Below are 15,489 nucleotides of genomic sequence, written 5' to 3'. Positions count from 1 at the left end.
TCTGCTCTAGACCAAGCACAGCCTCCGCTGGACTTCAGCTCCAATTCATTCACGGACAGTGTGTGGGCTGAGTTACTTCTCAGATGCCTCGTTTCTGCTTATGTAGAAACAGAACCAGTACCCTCAGCTGGGGTCACCAATACCCTCCCTGTGCACAGGGCCTTGGGGAGATTAAGAGTTCCCTGGTCCTTCTCTCCCCTCCCTCTCCTGGAGTCCGAGACTGGACAGCAGCCTCCGTCCACCTGCTGAGCTCACCAAGCTGTCCCTCCAGCTCGGCACTGTCCTGGAGGCTGGGGCCAAGCCCTACTTTGGAAACCCAAGCGGAAGACCCGGGCCCCTGAAGGTCCCCCTGGGTGTCGGGACCCCGTGTGTCCCCAGCTGGTCCACGGAGTGGAGACAGGGGCAGGAGGGGGTGGGGGTTGTGTGCGTATACGTATCAATCCCGTGTTCACAAAAGGCTGAAGAAAAAACAGACAACTCCCGTCCTGAAAGACAGAAGGAGCAGCTGGCCCGCAGGGGCCAGGCCGCCACTGAGGGAGAAGCCTGGCACTGCCAGCCACGTGCAGATGCCACGCCCCGACTGGCCCGGCGGGGGCGTCACAGGGACGCATGGTGGCTGGGCCTCGAGCGCGGGCCGGCCCCGAGCACATAGCGGCACACGCAGCAGGCAGGTACGCAATTAAACAGCAGGTTTAATCATCTCACGACAGACTGTAGCGCAGTAGTATAAACCAGAAGTTTCCTTTTAAAAAGCCACGTCCCCAAAGCTCCCACTCCTCAATACCCAGACGTCACAGCGGAGGGACCGGTTTCTCACGGCTGAGGAACAGGGCCAGAGGGATTCAGAGTCTGTTCCACCAAGCTCCAAGTCTTTCCAGGTCAAGGTTGCCTTGTGAGTAGCCAAGAGCCCTAGGAGGTGCTGATGCACACGCAGTCTAACACACACACACCCCCACACATGCAGGGACAGAGAGAAGACACTCGGACAGACGGGCACGGAGGAGGCCGTACTGGGGCAGCCACACACGTGCGCTCTCAGACAGCATAGTCCAGTCTGTCTGTGGCTGCCTCCTCGGCACAGGGAGCACGGAGGAAGCAGCCAGGATGGCCAGGAGGAAGAAGGGTGGCAGCCTGGGCCCCTCTCCTTTCCGGAAGCAGCCAGCCCTCCCCTACTCGGCAGACTGTTTCTGCACTACCAGCTCACCATCGGGGGTGAGGAGGGGCGCCACTTCCTCTGGGCCGAGCGAGAGGGCACGCTCCATCCCAAAGCAGAGAGCAAGGAACATGCCCACAGACAGGCTTCTGCGGCCAGGAGCTGGCGGTGCTTGCTTTTGTTCCCAGGGGTGGGGGACGCAGTCAGGCCTCGCTGTGCAGGTGCTCCGGCGGCAGCAGTCCTGCCAACAAGGAGCTGGAGAGGAAGCCAGGAGCTGGCGGTGTCCACCCTTGGAACAGGAGAGGGGTGCAAAAAAAGGAGGCCCTGAGGTGAGGACATTTTGAGGGACCTACCAGACGGGTTTAAAGAGGAAACCTCTTCGTTCACAGCTTCATTCAGGGGTTCCTGGAGAATGTCTCTAGATTCAAGTACCAGCGGCTCTGGTTGTGGGTTTTGGGATGGAGTGGCCAGCAGAGGCTGGGAGCTGCCCTCCGATGTGGGAGGTAGGAGAACCAGCCTGGTGATGCTCTGGACCCTGGCACTGCCAATCCCCACCCTGAGGAGACAGACCAGGCAGCTACAAGATCTCCTCGCGGGGGCTCCGGGCCTTCAGTGGGGTCTGCCCGTTGGGCACAGAGCCATTCTGACCGTGCAGGAGCTTGCCCTTCTCTCGGTCTGGCCACGTGAAGATGGCATCGTCACTGTCCAGCTCGGACTCCGAGTGCATCAGGCTGCTGCTCAGCGCTGGGCCTTTCTGTTTGATGCCTGCGAGGGAGTCAAGGATATGGGCATCAGGAGCCGGGAGCTGCACCCTGCACCCCCCATCCCAGCCCGAAGAGGAGCAGAGCAACAGGGACGGTCACAGTCCTCTCCTGTGGGCAGGAGGCTACCCGAGTCCTCCCAGGCCTGGCTAGACGGAGCAGGGAAGCCTCATGGAGTACTCTGCAGACCCACAGATCGGCATCCACTGCAGATTCTCTGCCTCCAGCATCTATTAGCTTCGGTTAGTCCACCCAACGACATGCTCTTTTCTCTCTCTTAAATGTGGGGTGTTTCATCATGCCCCTTCACGCACAGGGCAGAGTTCTGTGGGAGGCAGGCAAACAAGGAAGAGGCACTGATGCTCTAGAGACTGAGCTTCTTCTCGGACCCCGGCTCAGCGTGCATGGAAAGCGCCTGCAGAGCTGCTGGTGCTGAGGACACCACCGTGCTCCGCGCAGACATTTACTCTGGCTTCGCTGAGTGGCAACAAGTGGTGGGAGAGCAGGCGTGTGGCTTGGAGAGGCCTCTCCAAGCAGGGACTGGAGGAGGGACTGTCCCAAAGCATCAGTTGGTCAGAGCACACAAATAAGGACCCGTAAGAAACACCTGAGGTCAGAAAAGATGCCTGAGCTTCTGTAAGTCACTGCCGTTACCTTCTCTACTCGTCCTTAAGGCTGCAGAGGCCAGACCATACCACGAGGTCGGGTAATAACTTCAGGGCGGACCCCCACCCAGCAGCAAGACGGGTGCCCTCTGGCTGGTGCAAATACCACTCCAAGCAAACGCGGGCTGAGATGGCAGAACTAGGAGTACAAGTGGCCAGCATCGAGAATGCAGCTTGGCAGTGCTCTGGGCCTGGCACAGTCCACCCCCAGGACCTAACCTACCTCCTTTCTTAAAAAGGTGACCAGTCAGGTGAGCCATGTTTGAACCCTCACTCCCCAGCAACCATACTCCCTCCCCCGGTCCCACCCCCAGTAAACACTGAAAGAGGCTCCTGAGACGACCGTCAGCCCCTCTGCCCATTCCCGGCCAGACGGGCCGTAAGGCTGTGAATGATGAGGGCATCGAGACTCTGACCACACCCGGCACTCAGGAACCTCATGCCCGCAGACCCTGCCCAGGTGCCCTCTGCCTGTGCAGTGTGCTCTGGGGCGCAGGCAAGCTTATGCAGCTTGTCCACCTCAGGGCACAGTTCTGACACATGACTGCAGACAGTCACGCCTTCCACTAACTCTCAGGACGGCAGAGAAGCAGGGTCAGAGAACAATGCAGCTTTGCAGGCTTTTGCTGACCTAAGAACCAAGACTAGGGAGGGTGAAGGGTCTCACAACTTCTGCTTTGCTCTATAGATGAAGTATCCCTTTGGGGGCTTTCTGCCCCCAGCACCCAAGCACTCGAAGCTTCTCTTCTTCCTCAAAGCCCTTCTGGGCCATAGGTGTGGAGGACAGGAGCCTGAGGTGGAGATGGGTTTCTGGCTCCACAGTACACAACACTCACCGCACGGCCTCTCACGACCAGTGAGCTCTGCTCTGCTTGGGGAACTGAGTGGAATTCATCCACTAAGCAATACTAGGGAGGACACTGCTACTATCAACAGGCGCTGACCGCTCCCATCTCTGACTCAGCAATTCCATTCCTAGGTCTACACCTAACAGAAATCCATACATCTGTCCACCAAAGGACACAGACCAGAAGGTTTACAGCAGCAGCCCCCAGGGCAGCCAAAGTGCCCAACAGCATGCCTGACAAATGTGTTCCTACAAAGGAAATTATACAGCAATGGGAATGAGCATGCTGTGGCTCTGCCTAAGGACACGCGTGAGTGTCCTAAACGCAACGCTGAGTGAAAGGAGGCGCACACTAAGACTGTTCATATCAGCTACTCCCAGATGCCAGTCAACTGCAGGGGCAGGGGCTGCAGAGAAGCACACAGGGGGCTTCTGGGGGGCTGATCACACGGGCACATTCACTTAAGAAACACATTTTCTGTACACATCAGACTGAATCACCGGAAACTGCTGTCTTCTAGGTCAAAAGTCAAATTATTGGTAATTTTATATGGTTTGACCAAAAGCAATAGAAAGTTGTGAAAAGACTCAACAGGAGAACAAAACCAAATCACACCCCACCCCACAGGTGCTGACTGCAAAGCACGCCCCACGGCTGGGCTCTGAGCCCGGGCCCCAGGCACAGGCGGGGGCCCCTCCCGTCCCGTCACTCCTCCTCCGGCCTCACCGCGCCCCCGGCACGGTGTCCACTTCAGCTCACTTCCACACACGTCAGGATCCACAGACTGACTCTTTCTCAAGCTGAACTTCCGTTCCAGACCGCACTCCTTTAGGTCCTGAAGCCACTCTCCGCATCCCACTGGCAGCTCTGTTCCGGCCTGCAACCACTCCCCCGCTGCAGAGCCCAGAACGAGAGTCGGGCCTGCTGGCCTGGTCGGATCCAGACCCAAGGGCCTCTCACCTCAAGCCGCCTCCCCGGCTAGACACCGCCCCTGGGAGAAGGGCCTGCGACCCTAGTCTGTCCTCGCCTCTGGGTTACCCGGGAGCGGCTGGCCACCTGCGTCCCCCCACCTCTCCCCACAAGGCTGCCTTTCCAAACTGCCTCTTCCTCCCAGCTGTCCTCCCATCCTGCTCAGGAGAGGGATCTCAAGTCCTCTATGCCCGCCGTCCCCCTCAGAAACCTCACCTCCGCCTTCTGCATCTCTGCCCGCAAACCTGCTCCCAAAACCCATCCACACAGTCCTGAATCTCCGCTCATTTTTACCCAGCTTCTGGAAGGACATTTAACTCTTCAGGGCTTCCGTTTCCTCACCACCTACCTACTTCCTAAACAGACTGCGCTTTCACTTCAGCCATCTGTCTGCTCACCATCTACTCCAGCTCTTCAGGTGCCCAGAAGCCTCTCCAGCACTGTCCCTGCCATCACCGTCACCAATTCTCATCTGACCGCTCTCTGGGGACGCCGCTCCTCCTCCTCAGCTCCTCACCTGGCGCTCTTCTATGGACCCTCACCCCTCTCCCCACTGAGGGATGTGGCCCTCCTTAGCGGTGCCGGCCGTCTCCAGTATATAGCAGATTCCTACCCAATCCTGTGCTGCTGCACTCCATCTTCCTCTTGTCTTACTGAAACTGCACCGAGTATCCTAATTCTGGCCTCAGTGCTATCAAGTCTGTCTCTCGGGTTGGCAGTCAGCCTGGACCTTTCCTGTCCCTCCGGGACACTGACACCATGCTGTTCAAGCCATCATCATCCCCTCCTCACAAAAACCTCCTTGCTGGCTCCCACCTATAATCTCCTCAGTGAATGAAATGCCACAAAACTAATTTTCCTAAGCCAACACTTTTGTCACCACCAGAAAAAATGCCTAAATCCTTAAGCTGACATTCAAAATTTCCCATAAACTCATCCCCACCCATCTTCTAGCCTCATTTTCTCAACCCCATTCACAACTGTTCTAAACCAAACAACCTTCCCCTGCATTTCTTCTCCAGTCTTTCTTGTTCACAGATGCTCAAAGAAGATGCTTGGGGACCATCCTTTGTGTCTCCTTTTCTCTCACACCCCTCTGAAAACATATCATGAACCTCAGCAAGTCTTCCCCTTAAGTGTATCTGGCCTTTGCTCTCTGTCTCATAATCTCTCCACCATGAGGGTGTTCTATCCAGTTTCCTCTCCAATTCCTTCACATGGCAGCCAGTTGTCTTTTTATAACATAGATAAATCTAACTGCGCCATTCACACCTCCGTAACTCTCCCGACTGCTCCTAGAAGGCGCCCACAGCAGCGTCCCTGCTTACCTGTCCAGCCCTGTGCCACTCACCCCACACTCACTGTATCTTCCACAAATGCCCCCTGCTCCCTCTGGTAGCTGGGCCTTCAATCAACCAGCTTGGCCTGCAATCCTATTTCTCAGAGCCTCTATGTGCCTCACTCTCCTTCTCGTTGACACTGGGGTCTCAACTTTAATGTTATTCTTTATAAATACCTTCCACTATCACATCTGTATATTTGTGAATTTGTTTGTTCAATGTCTGCGTGATATAAGCTACACAAAAGCATCATCTATTGAGTTCACCATAATATAACCAGTGTCTGGCTTAGGCCTGGTACACAGTGGTATTAATCCATATGCACAGATGAATAAGATACAGTCCCTACCTTCTTCAAGGGTATTATTGACTAGTAAAGGGACAAACAATAAGATAACTGATATAATACAGTGAGAGAAATGCCAAAACAAACACGCGGGAGAAGGAAGAGCATGACTTTTAACTGGCAGGTTAAGGGTTGGATGAGAAAGTACTTTCTGGACAGAAACACGAACCAACGAATTTGGTTTAGAAAAGAGAGACATGAGCAAGGAGGAGGGTCTCAGAAGAGCACACTGACGTGCGCTCACCAAGGCCACTATCTAACAGACCAAAGGTCCCCGGAGGACTCCATGGGCAGAAACCTCGCCACAGCAACAGACACAACCTTGGCGACCTCGTGGAGGGTGCTGTGCAACCTTTTCCCCTCTGGCCGTCATCCTCAGGATCTCTGGGATGCTCTGGCGGTACTTCTGGGGTTCGCCAGCCCCCATCTCCGGACACTGCCCCACCGTGCTCCTGAACCGAGCTGCCTGGGTGCCGACAGCCCGGACTGCCTACGAGCCTTTATTTTCATCTCATGTCTCTCCTCCCTCACTACAGTGAGATTTCGAGGGCAGAGTCTGCGTCGGAGAACGCTACACAATCCCCTGACAGCCTTTCTAATACCAAGCTTTAAGTATGAGAGATGTTAAACAAACATGTTGCAAAAACAATCAGGTCTACGTTCAGAGTGTTTGGGAATAGCTCTACACAGAGTCCAGCTCCCATAAGGGGACAAGGCCTGTCCTGGGGCCTCCATGGTAAAAGGGAACCTCCCCAATGGCCGAGCTCAGACAGGAAGGAGGGCCGTGCACCTGTCCCGGGCCTCCTAACCCCATCACCAAAAGCTGTCTCCGCGCTTGTGCAGCTGGAAATTCTCTGACAGATGAGCCCAGTGCACCTGGAGCCGGCAGGGGAGCAGCCCTCCACGGGCTCTGAGACAGTCACGGAGCCTGCGGATCTACCTGACAAACACGGGAGAGGAGAAGACAGGAGGGGAAGGCTGGCTGGAGCGGAGAGCCAGCAGGCGGACACTGGCTTTGACCTCTTCACAGCCTCACCCTGTCTGCTCAGAAAGGACAGACTGAGCAGGAAAAAGAGACCAAGGTCCTTGAGCTCAACCTCAGGGGCAGTTTGAAAAGCTGAACTCCAGGCAGCAACCCTAAGGGGAATGAGCAGGCAAAGGAGAGCAAGAGGCTGAGCCCCCTCAGCACAGGGAAAGGGCGGCTGAGAAGTGAGCCCTGGAGCCCGAGCTTGTCCAACAGGCGGGTTCTGCCCCCACAGGGCAAAGCGGACCCCGGTCCTCATCAGGGAGCGGACAAGATGCTCTCCCAGCACAAGGAGCTGCTGGCAGCACACCCAGGAGGGAAGGGGGATGGTGGCGGCTCTTCATCTACTACGGGGTGGCCCCGGCACCCAGTTCCCGACACACCTGCTCGGGACGTTGGCTTCAGTTCTAGGCTTTCCTGATCCGTGGCATCCAGGATCTTGTACTTGCTTTTCCTCTTCGGTTTTCCTTTTTGCCTGAAAAACACAATCCCCGTCTCTGCTCAGGAAAGAGGGTCTGTGTGAGGCTCAGGTGACAGCCAGAGGTGACACCAGACTCTGCACGTGGAGCCCGGAGCCCGGGGTGCTGCTTAAGGGAAGAGCTGCTTCTCCTTACTTCTCAGCTGGGAAAGGCAGCAACTGTGATTTGTTATTCAAATATTCCTCACCAACTTGGGAAAGGGTAAAGGAAACATTATTATCTTGGACAGATTGATTAAAAATGTAAATAAAATGAAACGCCTATCCCTGAAGGGTGGAAGGTGGAGGAAAGCTTAAACCAGCAATGTTGTTAACAGTGGTTGTCCTGGACTGGTGGGAATTTTTTAAAATTCTTTTAATTTGCTAAGTTTTATTGTGAGGTTATATCGCAGCTTGCATTTCAGCTCTGCAACTTACTAACTGTATCCTTGGATGGATGACATCATTTTCCTGAGAAAATGCTCTTATGCCTATTAAAAAAGATATTACCTATAAAATGTCATGATACTTGGCACACAGTAAACACAGAAGTGATACCTATTACTAATAATGAGAAACATAATAAATATTACTCTCAAATATTTTAAGATTAGATAGGAAGACTAGATGAAAAAAACCTGAAAGACTTAATCACGGCTAACCTAAGTCTATAATTACAAGAAAACATGCACGCACATGAATCTCAAATCGAAGGGGAGGCAGACAAATTAAGAATCCACGGGGAACAGTGGTGAGGCTGAGGTGTGGAGTACTAAAGCTCACACACCCAGAGGTAGATGTAAGCCAGGTCTATGCCCCAGGCCCTCCCAATGCCCACTCAGCCACAGCCATGTTTTCCAGGTTGCAAATCACTGCAGTGACAGCCACTCCCTCCCTCAGGAGCGTCGGAAGGTAAGACCACCTTTTTTGGGCATGCTGTGGGTGGGCCATGTAACGGCGATGGTAAGGGAAAAATCCCAGGACTCAGGGCCCCCACGTAGACGGTGCCAGATACCTCTCTAATGAACAAATGCGTAATTAGAAGGCTGAACACCTTTACAGGGCAAATGCATCTTACCTCTTACAACAACAGATTACAGTCCAGGACAGGATCCCCAAGGCAACAACAATGAGAAAGGAAGCAATGGTAACATATAACACGCTCCACTCTGCCAAGAGAAACAGAGTAGTAAGGGCGCTGGAGAGAGAGGCTGAACAGAGTGCTGGGCTGCCCAGCGGGGGCAGGAAACACTCCCTGAACAAAATGGACCCAGGGCTCCCCAGGGAAGATGAGACCTTAGAGATAAAAGCAGCTGAAGTCTGAGTTTGGCTCTGAGACCCTGCAGCAGCGGGGCAGGCTGTAATGAGCTTCAAAAGAGGAAAAGAGGGGAATGGAAATCTACGGGCTTCCATGGGGCGAAGCACACAGGCACTCTGAAAGGACAGGAGGCCGCACGGAGGGTCTGATTTATCTGCGTTTTGTGGTTGGTCTCATTTAAGCTTGTTTCATTTTAAACAACTGCTTCAGGGGAATTCCCTGGTGGTCTGGCGGTTAGGGCTTGCCACTTTCACTGCTGGGGCCTGGGTTCAATCCCTGGTCAGGGAACTAAGAAACAAAGATCCAACAAGCCACAAGGCGTGGCCAACAAATAACAACAAAAAGAGAAAACCACAAAAAACTGCTTCAGAGCTTTCCTCTAACCTTGAGCAAGTGCAGAGGAAGGAAGTATTAAGTCCTCGGCAAACATCAACCTTGCTTGCTCATCTGCCTTGGAAACACCAACACCCACCCACTCAACTCAGAGCCACGGTCAATGCCAAACCAGCTGGCACAGTCAAAGCAGGAAACTCACCACAGTTGCTGTCTCCATCCCTCAGCTGCACCTTGATGAAATTCTCCATCCAAAAAGGGTCACAGACACAGCGTTTGGTGAATGAATCACAGTGGCCATGGTCAGAGCAGTTCAACTGGCACGCTGCAAGCAGGAGGAGAGGGAGCAGGTCCACAGGAGTCAGAGCCGGAGAAGGACCACCTTCTGGGGCCCATGAAGACGGGATGGGACCCCCAGACCCATGCCTATGGTGACGTGTTCTCGAGACCTGCCCCCAAAGGCCTTTCCAGCTGGCACCACGCCCTTATCACCGTCACGCTGGACACAACTGGAGCAGTCAGCAAGGCTCCAAACTGTTTTTACTTGCTGTTTTCCATATCAGCAGTTCTTAATCTTTCATGTCCCACAGACCTTCTTCTCAGAATAACTTAATTGCCAAAATAAAAGACACAGTATTATAGAGGAAGGCAATTATACCAAACATGTTTCTGAAGAATTTAAGAATACAAAACCTTGAAGATAACAATATATGTCTTTATTAAAATATTAAGTCATAAGATTGTAACAGTGATAATTTTGAAGTAGTGATGAATAAAAATGTTATTTCATCAACTGGTATGATACAAAACTATTTGAATTTCTATTGCCTTAAAGTCACATGTTCTGCTAATACTACAGTACTTTGTGAATGAGGAAAAGAGTAAATTTCAGTCAGAGGCTCATGAAAACAAAGATGTAATTAAATTTTTTTCCCATTTGAACTCACAGCTCCTCTGAACGCTGTCTCAGGGGCCCAGGGACCCCAGGTGAAGAAGCTCTGCAATGAGTTGGGACTCTTTCATGATAATGGTAGTGGAAGAAAGCCATTATTTCCTTATTCCCAGAGAACCAGAAATGTAGCCCAAGGACAGCAGGGATGACAGGCGAGCTGTGGGCACTGGGCAGGCTCTCATTCCCAACTCCCCACAATTACTCACTGACAGTACTGATCTCCAGGGCTCTGAATATCAGAAAGTCTGCCTTCTGCTTCTGCAGCTCACTCTTGAGCATCGCTGCCACCTCATGGCCTTTGAAGATCTGGTGAGGAGGCTCATTCTGAACAAAAAATACCATCTTGGTGCTGCGGAGACATGCAACAGTATGAATGAGCTGAAGCTGTCAACTGGATAGCAGTAGCTACCATTTGCTAAGTATCTTCTGTATGTGCCAGACACTGTGCGAAGTACCACACACATTCTCCCACAGCAAGTCAGTGAGAGAGGGGCTGCCCAGCACCATCTCCATTTTACAGAGGACAACACTGGGGCTCAGAGGGGTTAAGTAGCTTGCCCAAGGTCACACAGTTAATTATGGCAGAGCCAGATCCCAACCCTGATATGCCTGACTCCAAAGCCTAGGCTTTTAGAAAAGCCCTAAGCTGCCCTAATTAACAAGACCTATTCCAAAAGGTAACCAGAGGTCAGAAACACAGGGATTTAGTTTTGGGTACATTCTGCTGTCAGCCTTTTAACAGCTAAGAGCGTAGTGATGTTGGGTTTGTGCCTACATCATCTATAAGACAAAGCACAGTGTTTTCTAAAATGTAAATCGCTGCATGGCATCAGAGCATCGACCGCAGGCCAAAACATGGCCAAAATGATAACTACCGCGGCAGCAACAAGAAAAGGCTGGCATGATGGTGTGGCTGGTACAAGATTATGTTATTCTCTGTCCAGATTCTCTGTCCAGATCTGTTTACTTTCTGCCTGTCAACTTCTGTCCAAGGTAGACAATGTTTGAGCTCACTTCTGGGTGGCATGAAATCTGTTCACTAGGCCTTGGCCTCCATTTTTGGCAGCCTGCTTTGTGATCCCATGTTAGTCTCATAACTGAACTCTCCCAACCAGTGGGTCACACTGGGTTCATAGGTGCGCCCCCAGTAAGGATCCCCACTGCACACAGGGGCTGGGTGGGACCCGGGTATCCCAGAGGGCCTGGACCAGCTTCATTTAGTGTAACTGTTTATCCCAACTGTGTGTGTATATCTCAAAGTGTCATAGAAACAGTATCATCTTCTATGTGTGGACTGACATCAAAGTTTGGGAAGTCCTTTCTTAAAAGACTTTTAAAAGTTCACTGTGTAGTGAGGCTAAAAATGGGGTATTATAAACTCCAGAATCAAGAAACAAATCTTTTCCATAAGATTTGTGGTCATTTCTCATACTACATGTAAAATAGATAACTAATGAGAACCTACTGTATAGCAAGGGAACTCCACTCAATGCTCTCTGGTGACCTAAACAGGAAGGAAATCTAAAAAAGAGTGGACTGTGACTGCCTAGAGGGGTGGGATGAGGTGAGAGGTGGGAGGGAGGTGCACGAGGGAGGGGCATCTGTATGCCTATGGCTGATTCACATTGATGTATGGCAGAAACCAACACAATATTGTAAAACAATTATCCTCAAATTAAAAATGAATTCATTAAAAAAAAGGAAAAAGAGTGGATACAGGTTTGTGTATAACTGATTCACTTGGCTGCACAGCGGAGACTAACGCAACGCTGTACAGCAGCTATACCCCAATAAAAATCAATCTACAAAAGACGTGTCATTTCTCACATTTTCTCCTAGTTACCTAATAATTCACACTTATAGTTTCCATTTTCGTCTATACACAAATAACCCTCAAAGCTTTATCTCCTCTCCCCATGTCCCTCTTGAGTGACCAAATCTATACCTACAAATGCTTGCTAGAGTATCTACACCAGATCTACCACAGACATCTCAAACCCAACATGGCTCAAAACAGACTGATAATAATCATTAATTAACTCATTATGTATTAGGGACTACACACACATTATCTTTCGTAATCTTCACCAAGCCTTCAAAATGGCTGCTAGAATTTTTACAGGTGAAGGATGAGTTTGGAGAGATACAGTCACCTGCCCGCTGTCACAAAGCTGCCACTGACAGAGGCTGGGCTGCCTGGTGAGAGGCCCATGCTCTTTCCCATCGTAATAACACTCTCTCTCTCCCTCCCATCATATCCTCCTCCTGAATTCCTCAGCAAAGCCCATCAAGGCCAAACCAGAAACCCAGATGCTTCTCTCTTCCTTGTGCCTCAGATGCAGTGACGCAAGTCTGCAAGCAACCCCTTCGACAACGCTCTTACCCGAACTCTCACTGGAGTCTCGCCACTGCTGTGTCCCAGCCAATTCCCACCAGCTTGATCGATCCCAGTAGCCACCTTCCTATTCCTATTCCCAGGCTGCTAAGCAGAGCTTGAAAAGAAAGTCCTCATCATCATGCTGTCTCGAATCCAGTGAACCCTGACTGCGTATTAGATTCATCTGGGGGTTTTTTAAAATTTAGGTGCCCAGACCTTACTCCAGACCAATTGAACCATCATCTGTGGGGGTGAGGCTTGGGTAATGGTATGTTCATAAAAGCTCTTAGTGATACTACTGTGCAGCTGGAATTGCCACTCTCACTTCCTGTCTAACCTTGGGTGAGACCCCAATACTGCTCAAAGCCAGCATCCTTTCCTGGAATGGGTGTTCTCAATCTTCACTACTTTCCTCAGACTGTCCAGCTCACGCTTACCTCCTTGAAGCAGAAAGCCTTACGTCCAGCTTCAGAGAAACGGGACGCTGGTACTAGAGAAACTGGGTGTTTGTACTCACCCTTTCAAATGCCATCCTTCTCTGCTTCTAAATTCACCTGAAAGAGCACATCTTCCCTCCTTTCCTCCCATCTCCAGAGGAAGTGGTGCTCCTGCTCTGTCCACAGCCAGTCCCCCAGAACTACCTCTGTTTCTAACCACCCCCCCAATCTCCACCATCTACTTCTCTTCTACATCTTTCCCTTAGTCTATAAAAATGTTCAGGTATTTCCTATCTTTAAAAGGTGTTCTTTTAAGCTTGTTTCCCATATTGTTTTCAACACCAGCCTCTTCAAAGAGGCATTATACCATCTCTGTATTCTCAAACCATGAAAAAGCTTTGCTCCCAGCATCTAAGTGAAAAGATCTCACTAGAGTTCTGATGAGCCACTAATCACAAACTCAGAAGCCTGTTTTGCGTGCTCGCCACACCTGTCCCTGTAGCACCTGAATCCCTTGGCAGCCCACCCCCTCACCGCCAGCCTGTCTCTTAACTCCCAGCAGGCGGCTCCCATCTGGCTCTCCTCCCACTTCTCTGACTGCTGTTTCTTAGTTTCCTTTGCTGGCCCTTCTTTCTTTGCCTTCCTCTTGAATACTGATGTTCTCCAGAGCTCTGTCCTCAGCCCTCTTGACACTCTCCCAGTGTGACTCATCAATCATGGCTTTAACGCTGCCTGTACAGTGACTCCTGATCTTTGGCTTTTCCTTCCACCTCAGGTTCCAACCTATGCATTCTACTACCTGATGAAGCATGTCCCTATGTAACCCACATGAAAGTGCTTTTAGTCACTCAATCATGTCCAACTCTTTGCAATGCCATGGACTGTAGCCCACCAGGCTCCTCTGTCCATGGGATTTCCCAAGCAAGAGTACTAGAGTGGGTAACCATTCCCTTCTCCAGGGGATCTTCCCAACCCAGGGATTGAACCCAGGTCTCCTGCATTGCAGGCAAGATTCTTTACCATCTGAGCTACCAGGGAAGCCCAAGACACCCCAAATTCAACGGTCAAAACTGAACTCATTATCTTTTCTTTGAAACTGGTTCCTTCTGTATCCCTAATCTCAGCGCCCACCATCTATCCAGGCACGCAAACGAAAATTCTACTCTTTGACAGTTCACTCAGTTTCATTCCAAAAGGGTCACCAAGTCCTATTGATTTACTCCGACATTCATTTAATTTCCTCATATCTTCTGCCATTTCCACAACCACTACCTCATTCAGTGTTAGCACCCTTTTCCTAGACTAATCCAAAAGCTTCCTGATTTGTCTATCAGCCTTTGGTCTCTTCCTATTTTAGTTTTAGCCTCCACACTACCAACCTCCCTTAAAAAAAAAAAAAAAAAAAAAAAAAAAACTAATATCCTTGTTTCAAAAATAAACAAAAACTTCACATACAAAACTAACTTCTGAGTCCTCCCACCCAAACTATTCAAACTGACCTGCCTGGCCTGCTTATGACTGTCCTGAGTCTACAGAGCCAGCTGACCGTCCACCATATCCTAGGGTCGGGTAAGTGCTCTGAACCCATGGGCTTCTTCCAGAGCAAACTCTACGTTAATATCACGGGAATATTGTTTATGCTGTTCCCCTGTGCTGAATTTCCTCCTTGTCCTTCTATGCTTGATCAGTGTAAGTTTTACTTCTGGAAAATCTTTGAACTACCTCAATCCTAATTCTCCTGAAAAAATAATCACCCCCTTGCCTGTGTCTCCATGATAGCGTTACTCCAAAACTGGGTTCTCCTCTAGGTGGTACTGAGCCAAAAGACACAACCAAGCCAAAGGTGAGAAGGAGGAGAATTTATCACTTGCGGCAAGTGAGGAGAACACCGGGGATCTTTCCCAAAGCAGTGTCTCCCTAGATGGCAAAATTGGGGAAGTTTTACGCTAAGGGGACATACACATTCATGAAGGGGCTTGAGCAGAGAATTCAGCACAGAATTGGGACATAGGTCAGCAGAGTCCAAGCTTTGGCTGACTGAAATCATGAGGCTCAGAAAAGGTCAGTATCTTTTCTCAGGTTCCAGTTGATCTGGTGGATGAGGGCTTCAGGCTATCTTTACCACTGGAACAGAACTGGGAGTCTTTACAACTGATTTATTATTTTTGGTATTGTTACTTCTCTTACCTGAGAAGAATCACTGGGTCCTGAATTCTTTTTTTGCTTTGGTCACACTGCAGGACTTGTGGGATCTCAGTTCCCCAACCGGGGATTGAACCTGGGCCATGGCAGTGAAAGCCTAGAATCCTAACCACTAGGCCACCAGGGAACTCCCCGTTCCTGCATTCTTTCTTCCCTTAAGATCATTAATTAGTGAGACCTCAAGGGCAAGCACTGTAGCCAGGTTTAGATAACAAAATGGCTTAGGCCAAAAATGGCTTAAGGTAAGAAAAGCCTGATCCTCTTTTTCTGGGGACCCCCTTCCCTATCTGCTTCCAACTGGCCTTCT

The 15,489-nt window shown here is 50.7% G+C and overlaps 1 protein-coding gene across 4 annotated transcripts in view; it reads right to left on the bottom strand.

The window, feature by feature from the left end:
• Positions 1–674: 674 nt before the first annotated feature.
• Positions 675–15,489, bottom strand: part of KIAA0319L (KIAA0319 like) — a 98,635-nt gene continuing 83,820 nt past the window's right edge. For 3 of the 4 annotated variants that reach the window (XM_006051563.3, XM_006051564.3, XM_025289105.2), the window contains 5 exons: positions 10,373–10,515; positions 9,417–9,539; positions 8,642–8,732; positions 7,490–7,581; positions 675–1,918 (listed from right to left, as the gene is read on the bottom strand). In XM_006051563.3, coding sequence (XP_006051625.2) covers positions 1,731–1,918; positions 7,490–7,581; positions 8,642–8,732; positions 9,417–9,539; positions 10,373–10,515 — 637 coding nt within the window. In that variant the 3' untranslated portion in view covers positions 675–1,730. The other variant, XM_025289107.2, reaches the window with a different exon arrangement.

This window comes from Bubalus bubalis, chromosome 6, assembly GCF_019923935.1.
Source record: "Bubalus bubalis isolate 160015118507 breed Murrah chromosome 6, NDDB_SH_1, whole genome shotgun sequence".
Taxonomy (NCBI): Eukaryota; Metazoa; Chordata; class Mammalia; order Artiodactyla; family Bovidae; genus Bubalus; species Bubalus bubalis.
Note: the sequence above shows the minus strand (reverse complement) of the source record. Positions and strands in the feature narration are given on the sequence as shown.